Source organism: Mustela nigripes, chromosome 1 (genome assembly GCF_022355385.1).
Source record: "Mustela nigripes isolate SB6536 chromosome 1, MUSNIG.SB6536, whole genome shotgun sequence".
NCBI classification, from domain to species: Eukaryota; Metazoa; Chordata; class Mammalia; order Carnivora; family Mustelidae; genus Mustela; species Mustela nigripes.
The window spans coordinates 218,585,949-218,609,547 of record NC_081557.1 but is presented as its reverse complement, the minus strand read 5'-3'; the positions used below and the strand labels follow the sequence as shown (position 1 = coordinate 218,609,547).

The 23,599-nt window shown below is 37.0% G+C and overlaps 1 protein-coding gene across 5 annotated transcripts in view; it reads left to right on the top strand.

Moving 5' to 3' along the window:
* The window catches only part of KCNIP4 (potassium voltage-gated channel interacting protein 4), a 1,175,184-nt gene extending 1,151,974 nt beyond the window's left edge, over window positions 1-23,210 (top strand). For all 5 annotated transcript variants that reach the window (XM_059381719.1, XM_059381728.1, XM_059381710.1 and 2 more), the window contains 4 exons: window positions 17,288-17,395; window positions 19,484-19,588; window positions 20,164-20,226; window positions 21,727-23,210. In XM_059381719.1, the coding sequence (XP_059237702.1) occupies window positions 17,288-17,395; window positions 19,484-19,588; window positions 20,164-20,226; window positions 21,727-21,774 (324 nt within the window). In that variant the 3' untranslated portion in view covers window positions 21,775-23,210. The remainder of the gene's footprint in view (window positions 1-17,287; window positions 17,396-19,483; window positions 19,589-20,163; window positions 20,227-21,726) is intronic.
* The last annotated feature ends 389 nt before the right edge of the window (window positions 23,211-23,599 follow it).

Here is a 23,599-nt window from a genome sequence, read left to right as displayed (position 1 = left end):
GTCCTCAGCTTATGTTTTAATTGGATTGTTAGATATTTACTATTGAGATGAAGGACTTTCTTATATATTTTGGAGATAACCCTTTATCAGATACATGGTTTCCAAATATTTCCTCCCATTTTGTAGGTTGCTTTTTCACTCCACTGATTATCCTCTTGCTCAGAAGCTTTTTAATTTAGCACTTGCTTATTTACTCTTTGTTGCCTCTGCTTTTGGAATCATATCATGAAATCATTGCGAAGACCAATACCATGAAGTTTTCCCCCTCAGGTTTACTTTTAGGAACTTTATGGTTTCAGGTCTTATGTTTAAGTCTTTAATCTATGTTGAATTGATAATTGTATACAGGATAAGGTTAGGATGGAATTTCAATCTTTTGGGTGTGGTGATCCAGTTTTCCTAATACAATTTGTTGAAGAGACCATCCCTTCCCTTTCCCATTGTGTATTCTTGACATCCTTGTCAAAGATCACTTGACCATATATGTATGGATTTACTTCTAAGCTTCCTATTTTGTACCATTGGTCTCGATGTCTGTCTCTATGCCAGTAGCGTAGTGTTTGGATTACTATAGCTTTGTAATATACTTTGAAATCAGGAATCAGGATGCCTCTAGCCCTATTCTTTCTTAAGTATTGATTTGAATGTTTGTGGTCTTTTGTGGTCCCATATGAATTTTTTTCTACTTGTAGAAAATACCACTTGGGATTTTGATAGGGTTGTAGTGAATCTGCAGATAGGTTTGGGTGGTATGAATACTTTAACAATATTAAGCCTTACAACTCATGAACTTACTGTTTGTGTCTTCTTTGATTTCTTTCATTAGTGCTTTGCATTTTTTAGTACTCAAGCTTTTCACCTCTTTAGTTAAATTTATTCCCAGTTTTTTATTCTACTCTTTTTGGTGCTATTGTCAATGGGATCAGTTTCCTAGTTTTCTTTTCAGATAATTCATTGTTGGTGTATATTTGTATGTGATTTTGTATTTTGCAACTTTACTGAATTTATTAGTTCTAACAGTTTTTTGGTATAATTGTTAGAATTTTTTTATATATAATATCATTACACCTGATTTATCTTTCTTGCCTAATTTCTCTGGCTAGGAATTCCAGTATTCTGTTGAATAAAAGTGGCAATATTGAACGTCCTTGCCTTGCTCCTGATTTCACAGGGAAATCTTTCAGTTTTTCATCATTAAGCATGTTGTTAACTGTGGGCTGGTCATATATGGCTTTCATTATGTGAAGATGATTTCCTTCTATTCTTAGTTTGTTGAGAGTTTTTATCATGAATAAGAGTTCAACTTTGTCAAATGCTTTTTCTGCATCTGTTGAGATGATCATGTGATTTTTCTTCTTTATTCTGTTAATGTGGGATATCACATTAATTGATTTTTATATGTTGAGCCATCTTTCCATCAAAGGAATAAGGATACTTGGTTATGTTGTATGATCATTTTAATGGGTTGTTAGAATTTTCCGGGATTTTGTTGAGGATTTTGGATGTATATTTATCAATAATATTAGTCTGTAGTTTTCTTTCCTTGTGATACCTTCATCTGGTTTTGGTTCCAGGGTACTGCTGACCTCATAAATGAGTATGGAAATATCCCTTCCTCTGCAATTGCTTGGAAGAGTTTGAAAAGGATTGGTATTAGTTCCTTAAATGTTTGGCAGAATTTACCAGTGAAGCCATGTGGTCCTGCTTTTTTTGTTGAGAGATTTTTTTGATTACTGATTCAATCTCCTCATTATAGGTCTGTTCAGACTTTCTATTTCTTTATGTTTCAGTCTTGGTAAGTTGTGTTTCTAGAAATTTATCCACTTTTTTTCTAGGCTATTCAGTCCATTGGACTACTCCAATGGACTGTTCATAATAGTATCAGGATTCTTTTGATTTCTATGGCACCAGTTGCAATGTTTCTTCTTTCACTTCTGGTTGTCTTATTAATTTGAGTATTTTCTTTTTGTTCTTAGTCTAGCTAAGAGTTTGTCAATTTTGTTTATCTTTTCAACCCCTTCATTCAGAAGCACTGGTGAAAATGTGGACTCGCAATTGGCATCTGAATTAGGGGAGGGCAGTCTTGTAGGACTGAGCCCTTAACCTGTAGGATTTGGCTGTATCTCCAGGTAGAAAAGGTCAGAGTTGAGTTAAATTATAGGACACCCAGTTGGTGTCAAAGAATTGCTTGGTTGTGTGGGGCAATTATACACACACACACACACACACACACACACACACTTCATTGGAATTGGCTGCAGAATCATAAATATGTATTATGTATAAGGGAAACAAGTAATTGGAGATGATTTACTTTGGGGGAGTAGAGGAAGGTGAATCTTATATGTGATCAGAAATTGCACTGAGTGACATGATAAGTGGCAGATGATAGAGTGGGATCAATAAGGAAAGGTAATGATAGGGCTGTATCAAGGAAGCATGCCCATGAATTGATGGAAAAGATATGAAGGACAAGCACAAGCTAGTTAAGGGTAAGCACTCAGGATGGAAAGCAGTGGAGAGTGAGTCAGAGGCAGAGGTTGGGAATGAAGAGAAAGCTTTTATAAATCACCTAGAAGTTAGAATACAAAGGAAAAAGGCCAAAAAGTAAGACTGGATGAGGAGGCAGAGTCCAGCTCCTGACCACTTAAGGCAGGATGATAAGGAGGCTGGATTCTCTTGCGGGAGGTGAGGAGTCCTTACGGAATTTTCAGCAGGAGAGTCATGGGATCAGGACTATGTTACTAGAAACAAGAAGTTTATTTAACAGCTATGTATTCCAAGAATTCTAACAGGAGCTAACTTAAACCCAAACTATAATTGAGGCATTGGTGATGAGAAGGAGAAGATGAGCTTAAGAGATATTAAAATTAAGTTGATAGATTTATTTCTCAACAAATTTTTCAAATTTGCCATGTTTCAAAGGGGGGAAGTCCAAGACAGCATCGCTGGCTATGTAGGAACAAGGACGTTGAGGAATCAGGATGAGAGAAGAAAGCATCGCCTTCCAGGCTATCAGTCAGTGGCCCCAGGAGCAGGGTTCCCAGGGAAGCAAAGTGTCTCCTCGCATGTACTAAGTACTTCTGCAGACTGAGTGCACCTAAAATAAAGACTCTAGGCCAGGAAGCTCAACATGATATCTCTTATAATTAAACCATGAAAGAGCATGGCAGAGAGAAGAGTAGAAGCCAACAGTGACTGAGTAGAAGGTCCAGTAGACCAAGAAACTTGCAGTGGTAGAGGCAAATGCAGTTGGATTTGTCCTGGTTGTGGCAATAGCAATGGGGGACCTGTGGGAACATCACAGGTAACATCTGTAACATTTCCTCTGTGGATGGCAGTTTCAGATCACCCCATGATAATCTGGTCTTAGCATTTGCAGCACTTCAGCAACAAGATTAATTCCAGCACAGCCTTTGTGTAGCAATAACATTGAAGTCAATGGTCCCAGTTCACCTAATGAAATCTTTAATAGCTAGTTTGCAAAAACCGAATAGGGTAAAAAATACTAATGATTCCATTACTTGAAATTACTTATGTATCAGAAATGTCCCATCAATTACCTATAACACATTGTATCCAATTTCAGCATGTAAATTTAGTCTGGTGTTAATGATATGGGACCAGGCATAACATTGCTATTACAATATTTATGTAAAATGTTGGTAATTGTGATGAACATTGATTATAATTTGGGAAATTAGTTGTAATGACTATATATTATAAGCATGTTAGTAATATGTCTTTTCTTTAAAAGCAAACTAATGGCTGAATTAATAAATGTTAAATCAAAATCAAAAATAACTCTAGGCTATCATAATTATTTTTCTAAATCAATTAGCTACCTGGAAAGTCTCTAGCAAACAGAAATGATTAGGCAATGAACACATTTTGAGTAACAGTAGCATCTTGGGAGGTATAACAGAGACCATTCTGATTCTACAATAAAGAGAAAGGGAAGTTTTCTACTTAATTTTCTTAAACCCAAAGGTGCAAAGTGAATAGGACAAGGGAACAAGGGAGTGTGGTGGTGCCTGTGTCTAGCTCTGACTGGGCCTAATCCCTTCCTTGCCATTTAGGGACGGTGAGACCCCGGGCTGAGAATTTAAACCCTCTAGGCCTTAGTATTCATCTGTAAAATATCAGCAAGCAAAGCTACTCCACAGGGGAATGAAAGACTGAAAAAGTACTAATGTTAGTAAAGGACTTGGCTCAGTGTCTCGCACCAAACACACACTCAATATTTATGAGGTTATTACACAGCAGTTATTACATAAGATATTTTTCTAACAAAGCCGATTAATAACGACATTGGTCATCTTGTTAAACACTTATGTATCATTGAATGTATTCATTCAAAGGCTAGATGATTGTCTATGATGCTATGAAAGGTAATTCTGCATCTCACCATATAAGAAGCACTTACCGTATGTCAGTCACTAATACTAATAAGTGTTTAAAAATAGTATTAGCTATATACCGTAATAATAACTGACTCTTGTTTAGAACTCATTTGAATTCATGAGTCAGGCAATTGTGCTGAGTACACTATATTTACCAGATGAGTTCATCTTCATAGGTACCACCATTAACTCAATTTTAGGTCATTATTAACTCATTTCTAGCAAATGAAGAAAGGGAATCATGAAGAGGTTTAGTAACCTGCCCAAGGTCACACGGCTAAAACGTAGGAGAGCCAGGATTCAAACTCAGACAGTCTGGCACTGGAATGCATCTCTTAGCAACTGTTATCCTGCCTGAGAGGTGTACATAGATCCCCAACCCCTCATCTGAAATCCTTTGAGCCAGCTGAGTTCTGTCATTCACAGCCTTCCAGATTTGGAGAGGTAATACCCTGTGTACATTATTCCATATTATTTAATATCTCTGGTAGGGCCTGCAGCATGCGATAATCAAATGTGTAATATTCGTGCAGTGAAATAGGACACATGGTAAACATGGCAGGGACTGCTACTGATGACCTATGTCCAGGTGCTCTACTTGGTGATCTCACAAATAGGCCATAATCACAGCCTCTGGGGCAGTTAGGTGGATTCATGACTGAGATTTTACCAATGAGGTGTAAGGGGAATGACCCCATCTCCTTCCACTCTCTTCCTATCTGTGGGGACCAGCTCACGTATTTCAGCTGGCCCTGCAACAAAGTAGAAGGAGCCTAGATCTCTGAATGACTACAAGGAACAGTGCACTCTCCCCATATCACTGTGTGCGAATGACAAGTAAGCGTAAATCGTACCGAGCCACTAAGCTTTGGAAGTATTGGTATAGTTGTTCGTGCCCTCTGATTAATACGATATAGACAGATCAGATGATATAACTCATACATAGACTGATAGATGACAGATAGAGAATTAGAAATACATTATAAATAGTTTTATGTCAGTTCACTTCAAGTATTGGCACCAATGAGGTTCACACTAAAGTTTACGAACCAGGATCGAACCCCAGCTCTAAGTCTCTAACTCCTATGCTTTTAACCAGAGGTCATTGAACTTCTCTAAACAGAGCCAAATATAAGTATTTTGGCTTTGGAGGCCATACAGTCTCTATTGTACCTACTCAATCCTGCTGTGGTAGCCACAAACATTCCCAATGTATATGAGCATCCCTGCGTTCCATATTGTTTTGTCTACAAAACAATATGTGCCGTATTTGACCCTTCAGGCCATAGTTTTCCAAATCCCATTCTTTTTTTTTTTTTTTTTCATCAGAGAGAGAGAGGGGGAGAGAGCGAGCACAGGCAGACAGAATGGCAGGCAGAGGCAGAGGGAGAAGCAGGCTCCCTGCTGAGCAAGGAGCCCGATGTGGGACTCGATCCCAGGACGCTGGGATCATGACCTGAGCCGAAGGCAGCTGCTTAACCAACTGAGCCACCCAGGCGTCCCTCCAAATCCCATTCTTAACCATTTCAGTAGACTGTCTCCTTCTGGGGACCTGAGCCACAATGTTTGTTAGATGACATTTAAAATAGCATTCTATGATCTGATTACTGAATATTATCACCAACATTCACAATCCGCTTTCAGACCATTCCATCCACAAAAATCACTGATCACTGGCACAATTGCTGGTTACACGATCAGCTCTGAACCTTTACCACCACTTCAACAATTACCATCTGCCAAACATTATCACCATCAGGGCAACACATACCTCTGAGTAGGTCCCAAATTGAAAGTTTACTTAAATTATTGAGGCTGACTTAAAATAATGTTTTCTTTGGAACAGTTCTGGAATAGCTATACCTGTTTCCTACAGAGACTGATGATTTGACATCAGAGCTACAGTTCAAAGCTTCAAGAAAACACCATTCACTGACAATCCAATTCATACTGAATAAAATATGAGTGGCACTGCCTGGAGATATTCTAAAGCTAAAAAGTAATCTCTTTGTCATTCATAGTGATGAGAAAATAATGTTTTCCTCCCAAATATCATTTATGGTTATGAGAAAACTTTCTTTCCAGGGATGAGTCAAATTAAACAGCTATTTTCAGGGTCCCTGGTGGCTCAGTTGGTTGAGCACCTGACTCTTGATTTTAGCTCAAGTCATGATCTCAGCCTCTTGAGATCAAGCCCCACATCAGAGTCTGCTTATCCTTCTCCTTCCCCTACCCCACTGCCTGCATGCTCTCTCTCTCTCTCAAAATAAATAAAATCTTTAAAAAAATAAGTAAATAGCTATTTTCTTTTGAGATGTCAAACATCAGTGGGAATTACTTAGGCAGTGTTACCAATAGGTATGAAAATTCTGATTTTATCACATTTATTAATCATTAGGGTTTATCTTTCTCATATCTCTCAACACATACACACACACTTACACAACCTGTACACATAATTCTGTTCTTCTTGTCTAGTACCCATTCAAGGGAACTATTGGAAGGAAAGTGAAAGGTAAGTTCAGAAGTCTTCTCATTTCATTTATACATTTAACAAATACTTATTGAGCATGACTACATGCCAAATACTCTCCAAAGTGCTGGCTGGGAACATAACAGTGAACAAATACACAAACCTCTGTCTTCGTGGAGCTTATATTCTCACATTTTCATATAATCCAACTGTTTCACAGTTCAGTCAGTTGCCCTAGGCCCCACCCATACCTTTTTGTTGATTCCCAGGGAATATGACCAGGCCACGTGTGTCCTGGCTTTTGCTTATCATCCATCATTCTGGCCTACTCCTTCCCTGTAGTCTTGCCTCGTCTTGCATGGGGGTACCCAGCTCCTCCTGCATTCGCTTACCACTTCCTGTCGGCCCCAAGGACGTATCTTTTAAATCCTTCATGGCACATGCTAGAATATAGGGTAACAGATTATTACAGGACAGACAAGAAAAGCATACAATAAATATCTTTCTCTGACAGACCACAGGTCAGCTTCTTTTTTTTAAAATTCATTTTTTAAATAAAGGTGGTTTTCCTTTTTCATTTTAGACCAGGTTTACTTTCACAGAAAAATTTCAAAGGTGGTACAGACTGTTCTCATATACCTCACATCCAGTTTCCCTATTATTAATATCATACATTAAAATAGAATACTTGCTACATGTAATGAACTAATATTGATGCATTATTCACTAAAGCCCATGCTTTCTTCAGATTATCTTGGCTGTTACCCAATGTCCTTTCTTTGTCCCACCATTCTATGTAGGATACCATATTAAATTTAGCCACTAGGTCTCTTTAGGCTCCTCTCAGATGTGCAGTTCTTCAGATATTCCTTGTTTGTGATGACCTTGTCAATTTTGAGGACTATGGGTCAGATGCTTTGTACATATTTGCTTGATTTTTTTCTCATAATTAGCCGAGGGATACATGTTCTGGGGAGAAAGGCCAAAGAATTAAAGTTCCAAGTAAATTTTATCAACAAGAGGTATGGTTGTTGACTTATACCTTGGTCACTTATTAGAAGTAGGGTTGGTCATTCCTCTCTGGAAAGCTACTCTTTTTTCCCTCTTTCCAAACCATACTCTTTGGAAGAAAGTTATTATGCACAGCCCATACTTTAGGATGGGGGAGTTACGTTCCACCTTCTTGAGAGTAGAATATAATTTACGTAATTTATTTGGAATTCTTCTGCCTGGGATATTTGTCTCTTCTCCTCCATTTATGGATTTTTTCAATAAGACATTTATATCAGTATGGACTAATGGATATTTGTTTTTTCTTTTGAATTATAATCCAGTAAACCTCTATGTATTTTGTTGCTGAAATTGTTACAGCTTGGCAACTGGGAGCTTTTTAAGTCGACTACTGTGTTCCTTCAACATACTCCTATCATTGTGCTTGTTTCTTCTCTTTTGTTGTGTTTTTTCATCACACTCTTAATTTCTGGCACTACAAGATGCTCCAGGCTCATCTTACATCTTCCCTGCCCCAGGCCTAAATTAGTTTCCATTAACATCCAGCCTCTAGGGAAGCTCCAGAAATCTCTTCTCATCTAAAAAAACACATGCTTGTCAGTCACACACAGGATTCAAATCTAGATTCTACCACTTCTAACTCTGATGCCTGGGGCAGGTTTCTCATTCTCTACACTGAATTTCTTCAATGTAAACTGGAAAAAATCATGATACCTCATAAAATTGTTGTATGATTAAATGATGGGTTTAAAGACTCTTGAAAATTGCATGGCACATGGAAAATGCTCAGTTAATATTGGTGACCCTGGTTAACATCTCATCAGTCTCAGAGAGTTGATCTCTGTTAGTCTCACTGTTGCTGGACATGTAACTCTTGGGCTTCTTAGCTGATCTTAAAGCTTTCAGAGTCACACATATATTTGCATACTGACACACTTGTATTTAAGAAGTTAGGGCTATTTTCTAATTCATTTATGAAGTAATTTTATAACAAGAATTATGTATTCCTGGCATTCTTAATATTCTACAAGTGTTATGAGGAAGAAAATGAACTGCAAATCACTCTGAGTTACTATTACACATCACCCTACAATTATGTCCTACAGTAGCAAGAAAGAAGATATGGCCTGTGTTAATTTCATACTGTTCTGTATAGCCACAGCCCATTGCTTCAATTCTAGTCAAAATGAGGCCTGTGCTTTGAGTCCCGAGGTCTGGGTTTGATTTTTAGCTCCCTCCTCACTGACTTATGCCTTGGCTTGGTCACTTGATTTCTCTGAGCATCTCTTTATAATATAAAGACAGCAATACCTACTCTCTATGGTTGCATGAGGCCGACATGAAATAACATACAGAAATTGCCTAACACACGCCCCACAAACATCCATAAACTATAATCATTATTACTATGAAATTTCAGTGTTCCCAGGACCTAGGATTTCTACTCCTTTCCTAAGGAAATAAGTCAAAATGATGGGAAACTGAAAACAATGTTTACACAGCATCACTTATAATAAAGAAAAAAAATTTAATTCACTTACATAGCCACCAGTAGGAAATATGGTTAAGTAAATTACGATATATTCATATGACAAAGCAGTGTTTCAAACTCTATTTACAATCATTAGTAGGTGGTAAAATTAATTTAGAGATTAATGACAAGAATGGGTGAGTCTGGGGTGGGTATTAAGGAGGGCACGTATTTCATGGAGCACTGGGTGTGGTGCATAAACAATGAATCTTGGAACACTGAAAAAATAAAATAAAATTTTAAGAAAAGAATGTTTAAAAAATTAATAGAAGAGAAATAAGGACTTTCTAGTGTATATTTGTGTGTGTGTATGCTCTAGATTACCATTTAAAATATAATTATTGTGGTTTGGGATCCAAAATGCTCAAAAACTACTGTGATAGTATCATTAGATTAAACCACATGAAATTACTATTCTTAACAAATATGATAAAAAAAAATTAGCAATTTGGGACACTTGGGTGGCTCAGTTGGTTGAGCATCTGACTCTTGAACTCAGCTCAGGTTTTGAATCTCAGGATTGTGACTTAAAGCCCCACCCACATTGGGCTTTATGCTAGGAGTGGAACCCACTTAAAAAAAAATCAGCAATATCGTAAGGTTCAACCTAATATGTAGTTATTTAAGTGATGTCACAATGACTTTTCAGTGAAATGGGAAAATGCTTGTTATTTTAAGTGAAATATACATTATTATACAGATATATATATTATACATACATACACATTATACATACATATACATACATATTATACATATATACATTTTTGACCTTTACTATAAATATAGTATGCTTAAAAATTGATAAGATTTCATTTTGCATAAGTGATAGGATTATGTGTGATTGCAATTTCTTCAGTATCACTTTCTGTAATTTTTATGTAAATCAAGCATATTTATATATACATTTATGTATTTATATCATTTTTGTTTAAAAATTTATTAATGTTTAATGGCCTCTAGAGCCAAAGAAGTTTCCTCTAACTTGTCTATCATCACCTTTTAAGACACTAAATCACCTAAATAGACCATATTATAGATCAAATGAGGCAAGTATATTATCCCTCCTGCATGATAAAATCAGGCCACAAATCTTAGAAAATTTCCTTATTATTTTTTAGACATATTAATACCTGATGCAATCTTCAGGTACTACCTGAGATTGTGTCTTTCAAATACTTTTGAAAGGAGGCTCAACTACTGTGGAAGTTTAACTCTAATCAGGGAGGTCATACCAGAGAAAATGAACCATCTTTAAAAATTTCAGAAAAATACATAAGCAAGAATAAAGTAAGAAATATACCAAACATATGCATGATTTTTCATACCGAATCTGTCACTGACTAGCGAATTAACATTTCTTACCATTGGTAAGTCACTTAATGTTGTTTTCCCAACTAGAAACAGCACTGCTTGAGGCAAACATCCCCAAGAACATGATTAAAAGCCATGATATTCTGGGTGACAGGTAGGGAGGCAGGATGTTGGTTTGCAACCTCAGTAGGTCCTCTGGTGAAATTCCAAACTGGCCCCCTACACACAGAGAGCAAGGAAAGACTGAAGGAAGAGGCGGGCCACTCCAGAGTGGTAGGTAGCAGGTGTAATCAGTACGGGAACTTACCTATGAGGCTTGTCTTAGGCAACTGCAAGACAAGTAAGTCTCTGTACTGCCCACAAGAATCTTAAAAAATGTTATGGAGGCCTTAATGAGATTCAGTCACATATCAGTCTAGTTGGTCTCATGGCTACTTCCTTGAAGTGATTCCTTGTCCAGACATGGCGTGCAGATAGATCATACATTCTAAGGACAGGGGAGGGTTAAGAGCCTCAGATTGCCTGGGCCAGCTTGTGGGTCAGCCAGTGGTCATGTCCTTTTGATGAACTCCTCTGACAGAGGAAGACTAATGCTCCTGTCATAGCAACCAGAACTAAGGCACTAAGCAAAAATCTGGTAGATACCTACAAGGTCACAACTGATCAAGGATGAGATATTATAAAGTCAAATCTTTATGCCTTCTTCTTTTGCTTTGATAATAAGAGAATGAAAACCAGAATTCAGTATCCACCATTTTTGTGCATTAGGGAACACATGCAACCTTCTTTCACAGATAAAAGGTAATTATACAAAGTACTCTGAGAGGGCTTTTTGTTTGTTTTTTAGCCTTGTGACTCCTGTTTGATAGATTTCAGTTACCATTCAGAAAAGCATGGAGCGAAAACCACATAAGATACACTGAGTTTCTCATTTTCCTTTACCACAAGTAAGGAATCACTCTTCTTTTGAAGTAACTGTTTATTGATATCATCCTGCAAGATGGCATATTACAAGGTAGAGGGGTACCCAAGGTCTGTAGCTATCTTTTAATGGAAGTAGTTTTGCGATACATAGTACTTAAGGTGTAAATCAGCTGCCAGCTTGTAAATAAGGATATTTTTGTTTGCAAATAATAGAAAATCACATACTAACAAAAACAATATGATGACTTTATTGGCTCACAGAAAGAAAAAGTCCAGAGCTATGGATGGCTACAACTGAGGGTGAGCTCTCCCATGGCCACAAAAAAGATGCCAGCATCAATTTGTCTCCAAGCTTAACTATTCATGTTGAGCAGACGTGGACTGGGTTCAGTTGTATGCCAACCACAGATCCAAATGCTTTGACCAAAGGGATAATATGTACTTCTTGATTTGCTCTGGTCACAGCTCTATCACTAGAGCCAGAAGTGGAGAGCACTTCTGCAGAACTGGATGAAGCACCAAATGGAAATTAGTAAGAGCTTAGTAGGAAGGCAATCAACAAAAGTCCACATGTGACTTTTTTTCTTTTAAAGATTTTATTTATTTATTTGTCAGAGAGAGAGAGGGAGAGAGCGCGAGCACAGGCAGACAGAATGGCAGGCAGAGGCAGAGGGAGAAGCAGGCTCCCTGCCGAGCAAGGAGCCCAATGCGGGACTCGATCTCAGGACGCTGGGATCATGACCAGAGCCAAAGGCAGCCGCTCAACCAACTGAGCCACCCAGGCGTCCCTCCACATGTGACTTTAAATAAAAGTTACTTTGATCTGCTGTTTGGTGATAGGACCAATGCCATTGATGATTTCTGTAGTCCAGTGGTTCACAAAGTGTGATTCCTGGACCAACAGTATCAGTATCCCCTTGGAATTTGCTAGAAATATATATTCTTACACCCTGACCTAGACCTAATGAATCAGAATCCTGAGGGTGGGACCCAGCGATCCGTGTTCTAGCAAGCCCTCCAGAGGATCATGTGGCAAGCTAAGTTTTGAGAACCAATGCTCTAAGCATGTCTTCAAAGACCTTGTATCCAGCCCCCCTTTTCAGTTAAGAGAGTATGACTATTACTTCGTGATTTGAAGCAACAGATAAGGTTTATATTGATAACCATCAACCTCATCAGGTCTTTAAAAACTGTCCAGCAATCTTTCTCTGACAAGCCTACCTTCCCATACTTGGCAGTGACTATTTCATAGCTTCTAAAAAGTCACAGTTTATAGTTTGCCAGTTGTACATTGCACCTTAATTCTTGATTACAGTGTGTTATATATTTCAGGTTTATATATATTATAACAACTTTCCAGGAGATAGCACAGATTATTTTGAGGGATATCCATCTTTGGGTAATTTGCACAAGTCACCTGATTATCTAGTACCATGACTGCCTACTTCTTTCCTTTAACCCTTGATTCTTGCCCTCTCTACAACACCCTTCACTCCCAAGCAGATGACACCCATTGAAGCTGCCAGGTGGGGACTCACTTACCTTCCCGCTCTTATCAGCTACTGGCATCCACAGCCTGTTCTCTTGTTTCCTTGTTAACTGAGGAAACACACCTCCTCCTCCCACAGCTCGGACCCTCCACCTGCACTTGGATCCCTCCCACCTTCTCAGAATAAGTTCCTCTCTTGCACTACCTCCCTCCCTCACACACACACACACACTTTAGTAATCTTCTCTTCATAGATGGCTCCCTCCAGTAATCAAAGTACTCATCTTCAAAAATCTCTCCTGTGATCCCATATTCCTCTTCAGATGTAGCCACTTCTATATCATTGTGGCCAGCCAGGAGTCATGAGTTTGCTACCTAGTCTCCATCACTGTTTGCTTCTTATACTGCATGCAAAGTTCTCACATCAGTCACTGCTGACCTCCATATTGCTCCATATTGAATGAACACTTTCATTCCCCAGCAGCATCTTGTATGAACCACCCTTTTCTAGGAAAATGAACTCATGTGACCTCTCATACTTATTTTCAAGATCCCTTGCCAGCTTCCTTTCTCTCTGTCTACCTAATTCTACAATTCTTTGTGGCCTTCTCTTGAGTTCTCTTTTTCTCTCACTTTACATTTTTCCCTGAATAAAGATGGGAAGTAGGTTATGCTTATCTGGTTATCACAGCAGGATTTGTTGAAAACATGACTTTTTTCCCCATTGCATGGTCTTGGCACCCTTGTCGAAAATCAACGGTCACAGATGTTTATTTCCACATTCTCGATATTATTGCACTGGTCTATATGTCTATTCTTATGCCAATGTGGCACTTTAGATTTGTAGTGAGTTTCGAAAGTGGAGTTTGAGCTCTCTAATTTTGTTTTTCTTTTTCATATTGTTTTGGCTATTTGGGGCCCTTTGCAATTCCATATGAATTTGTAGATCAGCTTTTCCTTTCTGCAAGAAAGTCAGTCAATGGTTATTCTTGATAAATTTTTTTAATAAAATGAGAATTGTATACCTTCTTAGCATAATTAAAGTCACTCTCGTGCTTAAAGTAGAAACACTAGAAACAGTCTTATTAAATTCAGTAACAAAATAAGGATAGCTATTATTATTATATAATATTGTCTTGTATATATTATTCACTACAGTTAGAAAAAAAGAAAGTAATTAAAAATATGAAAATTGGAAAGAATAGGTAAAATTAACTCCATTTGCAGCTAATATGATTGCATCCATGAAAAACCCAGGAGACTCAATGGAAAAACTATAATAAACAACAGAAACACTTAGTTGGCAGCATACACAATCATACAGAAGTAATAGCTTTTGTATATCCAAACAAAACCAAAAGCGTCTACACCCTAATTTCTGGAACTTGTGAATATGTTACCTTACATGGTAGAAGGAGCTTTGCAGGTGTGAGTAAGGATCTTGAGATGGGAGATCATCCTGGATTACCTAAGTGGGTCTAATGTAATCAAAGTGGTCCTTGTAAGAGGGAACAGGAAGATCAGAGTAAGAAGAGAAAGATATGACAAGGGAAGCAGAGACTAAAGCGATGTGCTCCGGAGATGGAGAAAGGGGTCATAAGCCAAACAACAAAAGTGGCCTCTAAAAGCTAAAAAAAAGACAAGAGAGCAAACTCTCCCTCTATATCGCCAGTGCTCTCCCATTTTGATCCAGCCCAGTGAAATCCATTTCAAGACTTCTCACCTGAAGAACTATAAGATAATAAACATGTATTATTTTGAGTCACTAAAGTTGTAGTAATTTGTTACAGCAGCAGAACACTGATAGGTTCAGTGACCAAAATGACTTGCACAAGGGCAAGGTCTCTCATAGTCTTGATTAGGAAGTCTCAACAGCATGCAGTTGTCAATTCTGCCAAAATTGATTTGTAAATTTACCTCAAATCCTATAAAGACCCCAACAGGTTATTCAAAATTCATGTGGAATATTAAAGCAAGAAAAAAAATAGAGAAAAAAGTTGAAAAAGAAGATCGACCAGGAGGAAATAGCCCTAACAGCTGTTAAGATTACTAAAATGCTTTCATAATTGAACCAATGTAATAGAGGTAATAAACAGATTTACTACATAAAAGATTTATTACATAAAAGATTTAAGGATATGGTAAATCTTAATCTCAAATCAGTAGTTAATAATAGTGTAAAACCAGACAACTATCTAAAAACAGTGGATAAATTCCAAGCAAATAAGGATTTGAATGTTAAAAAGGTAAACTTCAGAAGTGGTAGGAAGAAGTATGGGAACACCTGTCTATTACTTCAAATGGGGAAGACCTATTCAATAGGACATAAATCAAAAGACATATATTAAAAGACTGACAAATATAAAAATAAAAAAATACCTACCTTGCATAAATAAATATAAGAAAAATCAAAAGCAATGACAAACTACAAACAACACTTGAATGCATATCCCAGACAAGGGATAATTTCACTAATATGTGAAGAGTTTTTATAAATTGAGACATTTGTGAAAAATATGTTCAAATTTATTTGGGATACAAATGTAAGTAATCTGAGAAATAGTTTTCCATAAAATTGAAAAACATTGAAGTTTGATGCTATACAGTATCGGCAAGCTATAATATCCTTATACATAAAAATACTCTCATATAGATTTTGAGAGGGGAACTGGGGTGCAATTCAGAAGCAATTTTGTTCAAATGCTTTAACCCAGAAATCTCACATCTAAGCATTTATTCTACAGATATTTTTGCTCAAGTATGACTTATGTACATATAAGGTCACTCTTTGTAAAATTGTTTTAAATAAAATTGGAAATCTTTCAATTCTTATCAGTGGAAGAGTGGTTAAATAAACTATGATACATTCATATGTAATTATGCAACTGTGAATTATTCCTAAGATTGTTAAGGGTTGGGGGGCGGGGAATAAAGGTGCAGAACAACCTGTCAGACTACTTTCGTGAAGGGATGTGGAACACATATAAATAAATATGCCTCATACTTACATATGCACAATAACTCCTTGGAAGTAATCCAGGAAGCTACTAATGCAAGCTGCCCAAGGAGAAAGAAAAAGGGTATCTGGTGTCCAGGAATGGAAAATTTTTCACCAAACCTCTTACGTATTGTTAAATTTTGAACTATGTGAATGTTACCTAATTACAAAGTTTTAAAAAATCATGAAAATTAAGAAACTGGGACAGGAAAACAATTATAAGATGATAGAATATAGAAATGGAGAGAGAAAATGCAAATTCACCCAGAAGGCCACTGCTACCTGCCCCTTGGGCTCTTCCATTCCCATGTACCAGTGGATTATTAGATCTGTGTAAGCTCAGAAACACCACGTTGTGATGGTAGCTCTGCTCCACGTGACAACAAATATATAGGAATTGTTCAAATATGAACAAGTTCAAGCAAACCAGCCTAATTTACTTGGTAAACACATAACCAATGCCTTTGCTAGACTGTTAAAGCTTAACTATTTTAATCCTCACAAAAACTTTAAGAAGTATGTATGGTAATCCCCATTCTACAGATATGCAAACTGAGGCAAAGGGAGGTTAAATGGTCAGAGGACACAAAGCTATCAAGCAACATAAGTGGAATTTGAGGTCAGGCAGTCTGGCTTCCAGCTCCATGCTATTGACCATGTGTGTTATAACTTGATTTCTAAGTAACAGTTAAAGTTGACCCATATCTTAAAGACAGACTAGCAGATCTTTTTTCATGGGAAATAAGCTATGTATGTGCTTGTATTTCATAACGTACAGTGTTAGAAGATTCTTTTCCGTAAAAGAAATTATTTGCAATTGTGATAGAAAACCAGTATCGCTTAGAGCATGCATCTTGCTGTTTGGGTGTCTGTCCTCATAACATTTCCAGTTCATAGGTGATTTAAATCACAGTCCCCAAATCAAAGATGAGAACGTTAAAGCTAAGGAATGGTTTATGCCCATGGAGAACTCTAAGAAACAGAAGACCAAGAACACATTATCTTGCTAAATAATGGTTAAAAAATCCAGAGGGCTGTAATCCTTGCTTCCATCATTTGAGAAAGACTTTTATCATAGTCAGTGTTTTTGTTTTTGTTTTTTAAGAAATGTCATATCAAATTATGCTTTTATGTCTTTTTTTAGGATTTCATCAAGGGTCTTTCCATTTTGCTCCGGGGAACAGTTCAAGAAAAACTCAACTGGGCATTTAATTTGTATGACATAAATAAAGATGGCTACATCACTAAAGAAGTAAGAAATGCCACACCAATACAACTCTCCTTTGGACTGTTTCCATTTTTCTTTTCTAACTATATATGTTAAACAATTGAAATTATTAATTTGAAAATTGTGTTTTTAGGAAATCTGAAGTATTTTACATGGTGGTGGTGGTAGTGAAATACTCTAATAAAAAACTTGCTATGGATAGGAATAGTTTATGGTGCATATATCTTCAAAGTAAATATAAAACACATAAGGATTGTATTCCTGTTTCCTAATGGCATTCAAATAAATACTGTAAATTGGATAAAGGCTGTGGTTGGAATCAGGAAGAAAATGTATACATACCGTGCTCAAATATTTGGCCTGTGACCTTTTTTCTCCCAATATAACATGGAAACAAATACAATTTTAAAATTACCGAGACTGCAATTACCTGTATTGTGTAGAACTTAACCTGAAGGGAGTAGTGGGGCCCCCAAACACTGTCAGCCAGGCTACCCAAGAAAAAAGGCCCACAGACCAAATTAAGAAACTCCTATCAATGGTTTATTAAACTAGTATAAAACACAGTGAGAAGGGAAAAGGGATGGGGTAAGTTAACAAATTTAGGATAGGGTCCAAATGAGGTTAAAAGACATTACATGAATCCTGGGGGATGCTCAATGTTCATAACGTCCCTTCTCACTGACTCACTTGCTTTTCCTGAAGTTGATTTGAGCATGAGGCCCCTCAAACAAAAGGGACCTGACCTTACTGAGACAGACACAGGGACAAATGTATCTGACCACAGGTAGAGTATGACAGTTAGCCTGATTGAAGGCCATACGTTTTGTGTTTTTTGAGCAGGAGATACATAGGGCCAGAATATTTCTCACCAACAGATGGCTAAAGTAAGACCTCATGAATATTAAGTGCTTCTGAGTATTGAGCATATCCTGAACAGCTAATGCCTCTTGTAACTGGTATACAGTAATACAGTAAATATTTAGTAGCTGGATGCCCTGGAGATATTAGGTACCTCTTGGCCCTTCAATTCCTTTCTATCTCTATGTTTAACACAAACATGCTGATCTTACATGTGCCACATCTCCTGAATTCTGCTTAAATCAGATAAAATTCTTGCTTCTTATCTAAACTCAAAACATCTTAAAATGTTTTACCCATGAAGTATAAATTATAAACGACTTTATCATTAATAACAATTGAATTCTCTAAAAAGTAAATGTAATATTACATCGGTATTACCAATTTAATCTAGACGTTTACATGGAAATTTCAATATGAAGAAAACAAATGTGAAACAATAAACCTGCATGTCTGAGTAATTAGATATTATTTTTACCAAGATTGGAAACGACAAGTCAAAAGCTAGATTTTATTTTAATTAAAAAATTAATGAAATTTCAAGGGATTTCCCAGGCATACATACTATTTTGACTAAACTACATGTGTAATTTCTTAATTTAAAGCCATAGTAGGAAAAAAACAAGGAAAATCCTAATAAGCTTTGAAACCTATCAGTTAGTTTAGCGTAATGCTCATGATACAGAGTTCCTTCTCAGTAAAAGGAAACTGATAATCAACATATAAGATATATAATATGGGAGCGCCTGGGTGGCTCAGTGGTTTAAGCCGCTGCCTTCGGCTCAGGTCATGATCTCAGGGTCCTGGGATCGGGTCCCGCATCGGGCTCTCTGCTCGGCCGAGAGCCTGCTTCCCTCTCTCTCTCTCTGCCTGCCTCTCCATCTACTTGTGATTTCTCTCTGTCAAATAAATAAAATCTTAAAAAAAAAAAAAAAAGACATATAATATGTAACGCAATAAAACAAGGTAAGTCTATAGGAAGTCTATGGAAATCTAAACATTAAACCAGATCATTCCTTTCCTTTCTTGGATATGTAGGAATTTACTTCCTTTTGAAATCAAGATCAGAATTAATTCTTACGTTCTGACCCTGCTGCTCTTAAGGCACGAAACGGTTGGCTTTTCCCCTGGAACAACCAAAAGGCACTTAATGGGAAAAAAAAAAAAATTCAAAATAGAACAGGAATAATCTGTCAGAGTGGTTTCTTCATTCAGTCAAGCAGCCTCATGTGAGCACCTTTTACTTTTCAGGAAATGCTTGATATAATGAAAGCAATATACGATATGATGGGTAAATGCACATATCCTGTCCTCAAGGAAGATGCTCCTAGACAACACGTCGAAACATTTTTCCAGGTAGGGATGCTAGTAGAAGTCAGAGACAGAGTGAAAACGAGTAAATGTCCTAATGCTTGCAAAGTATCACAATAATTCAAAAGAATGCAAAAGAAAAAAAAAAAACCTCTTACTGAAAGGGATAAAACAATAGAATATTAACCATCATGTTAATTTCATAATTTTGGTTTTGAATTTATTAGAATACTGATAACCACAGTTATTGAACATTCACTATATCCTAAACAGAACACTAAGAAATCGCTGTTTTACATGTTTTTATGTTTGTTTTCAATAAATTCTCAAAAGAATCCTTATGGTTATAAATCCTTTTTAGTCTCAATTTATAGATGAGAAAACCAAGGCTCTGAAAGTGTCCACAACCTGGTCACCACATGGTACTTGAAAAGGGAACAGACTAACAGCAGTTGGCCATAGGATTCTTACACTAAGAAAGGACTAGCTCGTGTTCTGAAGCAGTTCTTCCCTATGAAAAGAGGCTGGTGGACTCTTCAACAGCTTCAGCTATGAGGGTATCAAGGGAGGTTATCAAGGGAGAAGTCTGAATAGTGTTTTGTTCTTTTCTTCCTGAACAGAAAATGGACAAAAATAAAGATGGAGTTGTTACCATAGATGAGTTCATTGAAAGTTGCCAAAAAGTAAGTAACCCTTTTGTTTTCAGAATAGCCAGACTAAGTAGAGTCAGTTAGTCACCATGAACTGAGCAAAATACAAAGCTGACCTAACCTTACCACTTGTACACAGCTGAGAGAAGCCTACCACTCTGAAAACCGGCATCAATTTATAATTCAAATAATTTACATTTAAAGAGTGCCTACCCTGAGGAGAACTATGCAGAAACCCCTAAACATACAATGTTACACATACACTGCATTTTTCTTTCCTAAATCCTTTAGAGAGTATTTATCACTGAGGGTTAAAACATATGTGAAATTCGAACTGCTCTTTTTTCACACTGAGCGTATAACGTATTATCTCCATAGACTGAGAATTCCAGTACAGCAAAGTATACATCACAGGCCAAGTGTACAACCAGTTTCTGCGGAGAACACATTGCTTTAATATATGAGCACCAGAAATGGCTTTTTGGTTGAACCAGTAATGGTCTTCAGTCATAAAAAATAAAGAGTGGAAAATTCAGAGGGGAAATCCAAAGTGGCTTTCCATCATCTGGTGGGAGATCAGTTTTAGCTTATCTATAATTATTTGACTTGATGCATGGGTGGAGCATTAAGAATTACTAAGATTAAGAATTAAGAATAAATACTTTAAAATAAAATATAGAGACAATGAGGTTAGTTGATACTTTAGCTTTTTTAATTTTTGAATTGATACACTTTCCCTTTCTTGGTTTCTGCTTGCTTTCCAACTCATATTTTGACATGGTGGTCTTTAAGAGCATTAAGTTGGTGTCATCAGTCTGCTGGGGCTGTTCCTTTGCTTCTAGCCCCAGAAGTTAGCACAAGGTCAGCTACTATTTACCATTACTATAAGCAGCTCACCAAGTGCCATTCACAATTTCCAAGTGCCCCTATAATGCACAGAGTTTATCCCCTGGTTTCTAAGGAATATGCTAAATTGAACACAACCATGGGCCAAAGGTGGCTCTCAAACAATCCCTTCCCTGGCAATTTTTAAAGGCTCCTAAAGGCCCCACAGACCCAGAGAGAGAGGTGAAAGGACTATAGACAGGTCTCCCAACCCCCAAACTCCAATCCTGAATGGAGTTGGCTCTTAGCTCACACACAAACCCTGTTTCCTTCTACATGTACAAGGCTCTGTGACTTGGCCTACAATCTACCTGGAATCCCCAAATTTGCTTGTGCTCACTTATTTTTGGTCCTACCCTCAGCGCCTCTCTACTGTCCATTCTGGCATTCCAATTTGAGAAATATTCTCTATTAACAGAAGTAAGATTCAAATGAAATATTTAAAGCCTGCAGATTCAACAAAATGTAAAATGGGCTCTCCATACTTATCTCTATGGAAAATGAAAGGATGGTATTTATATTTGCAAACACTTAGTATTTGAGCTTTTGGTTTAAGCAGTAGTGGGGGAGGCAGTACTTAGAGGCAAAACAGTGTACTTTCCCTTGCAGAGATACTTAATTTAATCCCACTGTGCTTCTCCCTTACAGGATGAAAACATAATGCGCTCCATGCAGCTCTTTGAAAATGTGATTTAACTTGTTAAAAGCATCCTCAATCAAAAAGACAAATGTGAACTATTCTACCACACTTAAAGTTGGAGCTACCACTCTTAGCATAGATTGCTCAGCTTTACACTGAGGCATATTATGCAAACAAGCTTTGTTTTAATATAAAGCAATTCCCAAAAGATTTGAGTTTTCCAGTTACAAATTTGCATCCTTTTCATAATGCCACTGAGTTCATGGGATGTTCTAAGTCATTTCATACCCTGTGACTATTCCAATTAGAATCTGGCATATAGTTTTATTGATTCTTTAGCCATGGGATTATTGAGCTTTCACATTATCAGTGATTTTAAAATATCAGTGGTTTTTGCTACTCAACCGGATGTATTCAGCCCCAGGATTTTAAATGGTTTTCTAAAATATTGGCATCTGCATTTAATTTCCAAAAAATTAATTTCCATGTTTGTATGCTGTAATTCCATTTATACACTAAGTAAACAAGATTACTATAATTAAAAAACAAACACACAGTCCCAGTTTCTATGGATTTGCTGCCTTCTGTTAAAGATATTCATTTATCTGGCATTTTTTATAACATGAAACAAATTAGTTCATCACCAGATGTCAGCATATGCCTAATAAAGCTTATTTAATAAGCATTTCTTAATTTTTCATAATACATATTATAGCCAAGGCCTACCTGATGTATATAATTTTGGATTTGTCCAATCCTACAGGTTGACTGTTTTCTATTGTGTCATTATGTGGAGGTCCCAGAAGGTGTGGAACAAAGCAAAGATGTTCATAGGTATATGCAAAGGGTCAAGATATCTGCCCTCTGTTACATGGTAATACTTAATGCCAAGTAATTCCTAACAGCATTGAAGGCCTATTCCATCCCCTTTCCCTTGACTCCTTCAAGGTACCTTTGTTTTACATACCATTCAGGGCCAAAGAGACCTGGACTACCCCCATGCCTACAGAGGACAGAGAGAAAGCAGAATTCAGTTTGAAACCATCAGTGAGTCCATTCTATCCAGAACTACCATACCAAAACTTCACTGAAAATGAAAATAAATGCTAAGCAATTTACGTGGACTGTATTATGATTTTGCTCATCATAGAACTCCAACAATTCAGATTCTTTTTGCTGATCATAAGCCAAAATCGTAAAGTTGCCACAACACTACTAAGGATACAAACACCCTCCCTGTTTTGCAGAATTCTCATAAAGAACAAGAAGCTACAGTAGGAGGAAATATGCAACTGTTTTTGCAACAATAAATCAGGTTATCTATTCTGGTGTAGAGATAGGATGTTGAAAGCTGCCCTGCTATCACCAGTGTAGAAATTAAGAGTAGTACAATACATGTACACTGAAATTTGCCATCGCGTGTTTGTGTAAACTCAATGTGCACATTTTGTATTTCAAAAAAATAAAAGCAAATAAAATGTTTATAACTCTACTGGTCTATGTTATATGCATTTATTTCAACAAATTTTATAAATACTAAATTAAAAATGCTGTGTTTTTCTTATGGCACTGGAGGATTGTACATATCTTTGCCTTATGGTGGCGCTAAGTACGCTGGAGAAGAGTAAAAGCAGGTGCTCGTTTTAGCTTAATATGATCTAAGGATGTAACAGGTGAATAGAGACCCAAGAAGAGAATATCCCAGACAGGAGGACCAGGAAGGACAAGAGCTCCGAGGGATAAACAAGCATTTCTGCAATTAGGACTCTTCAGAAATTATTTGTACTCTTTTAAATTCCAGCTGTGAGACTGTATCTGCAATGAGAATTGCAAAGAGGTCACTCCACGTATTTGAGGGATGGAGCAAGGTGTTCTTCAGCG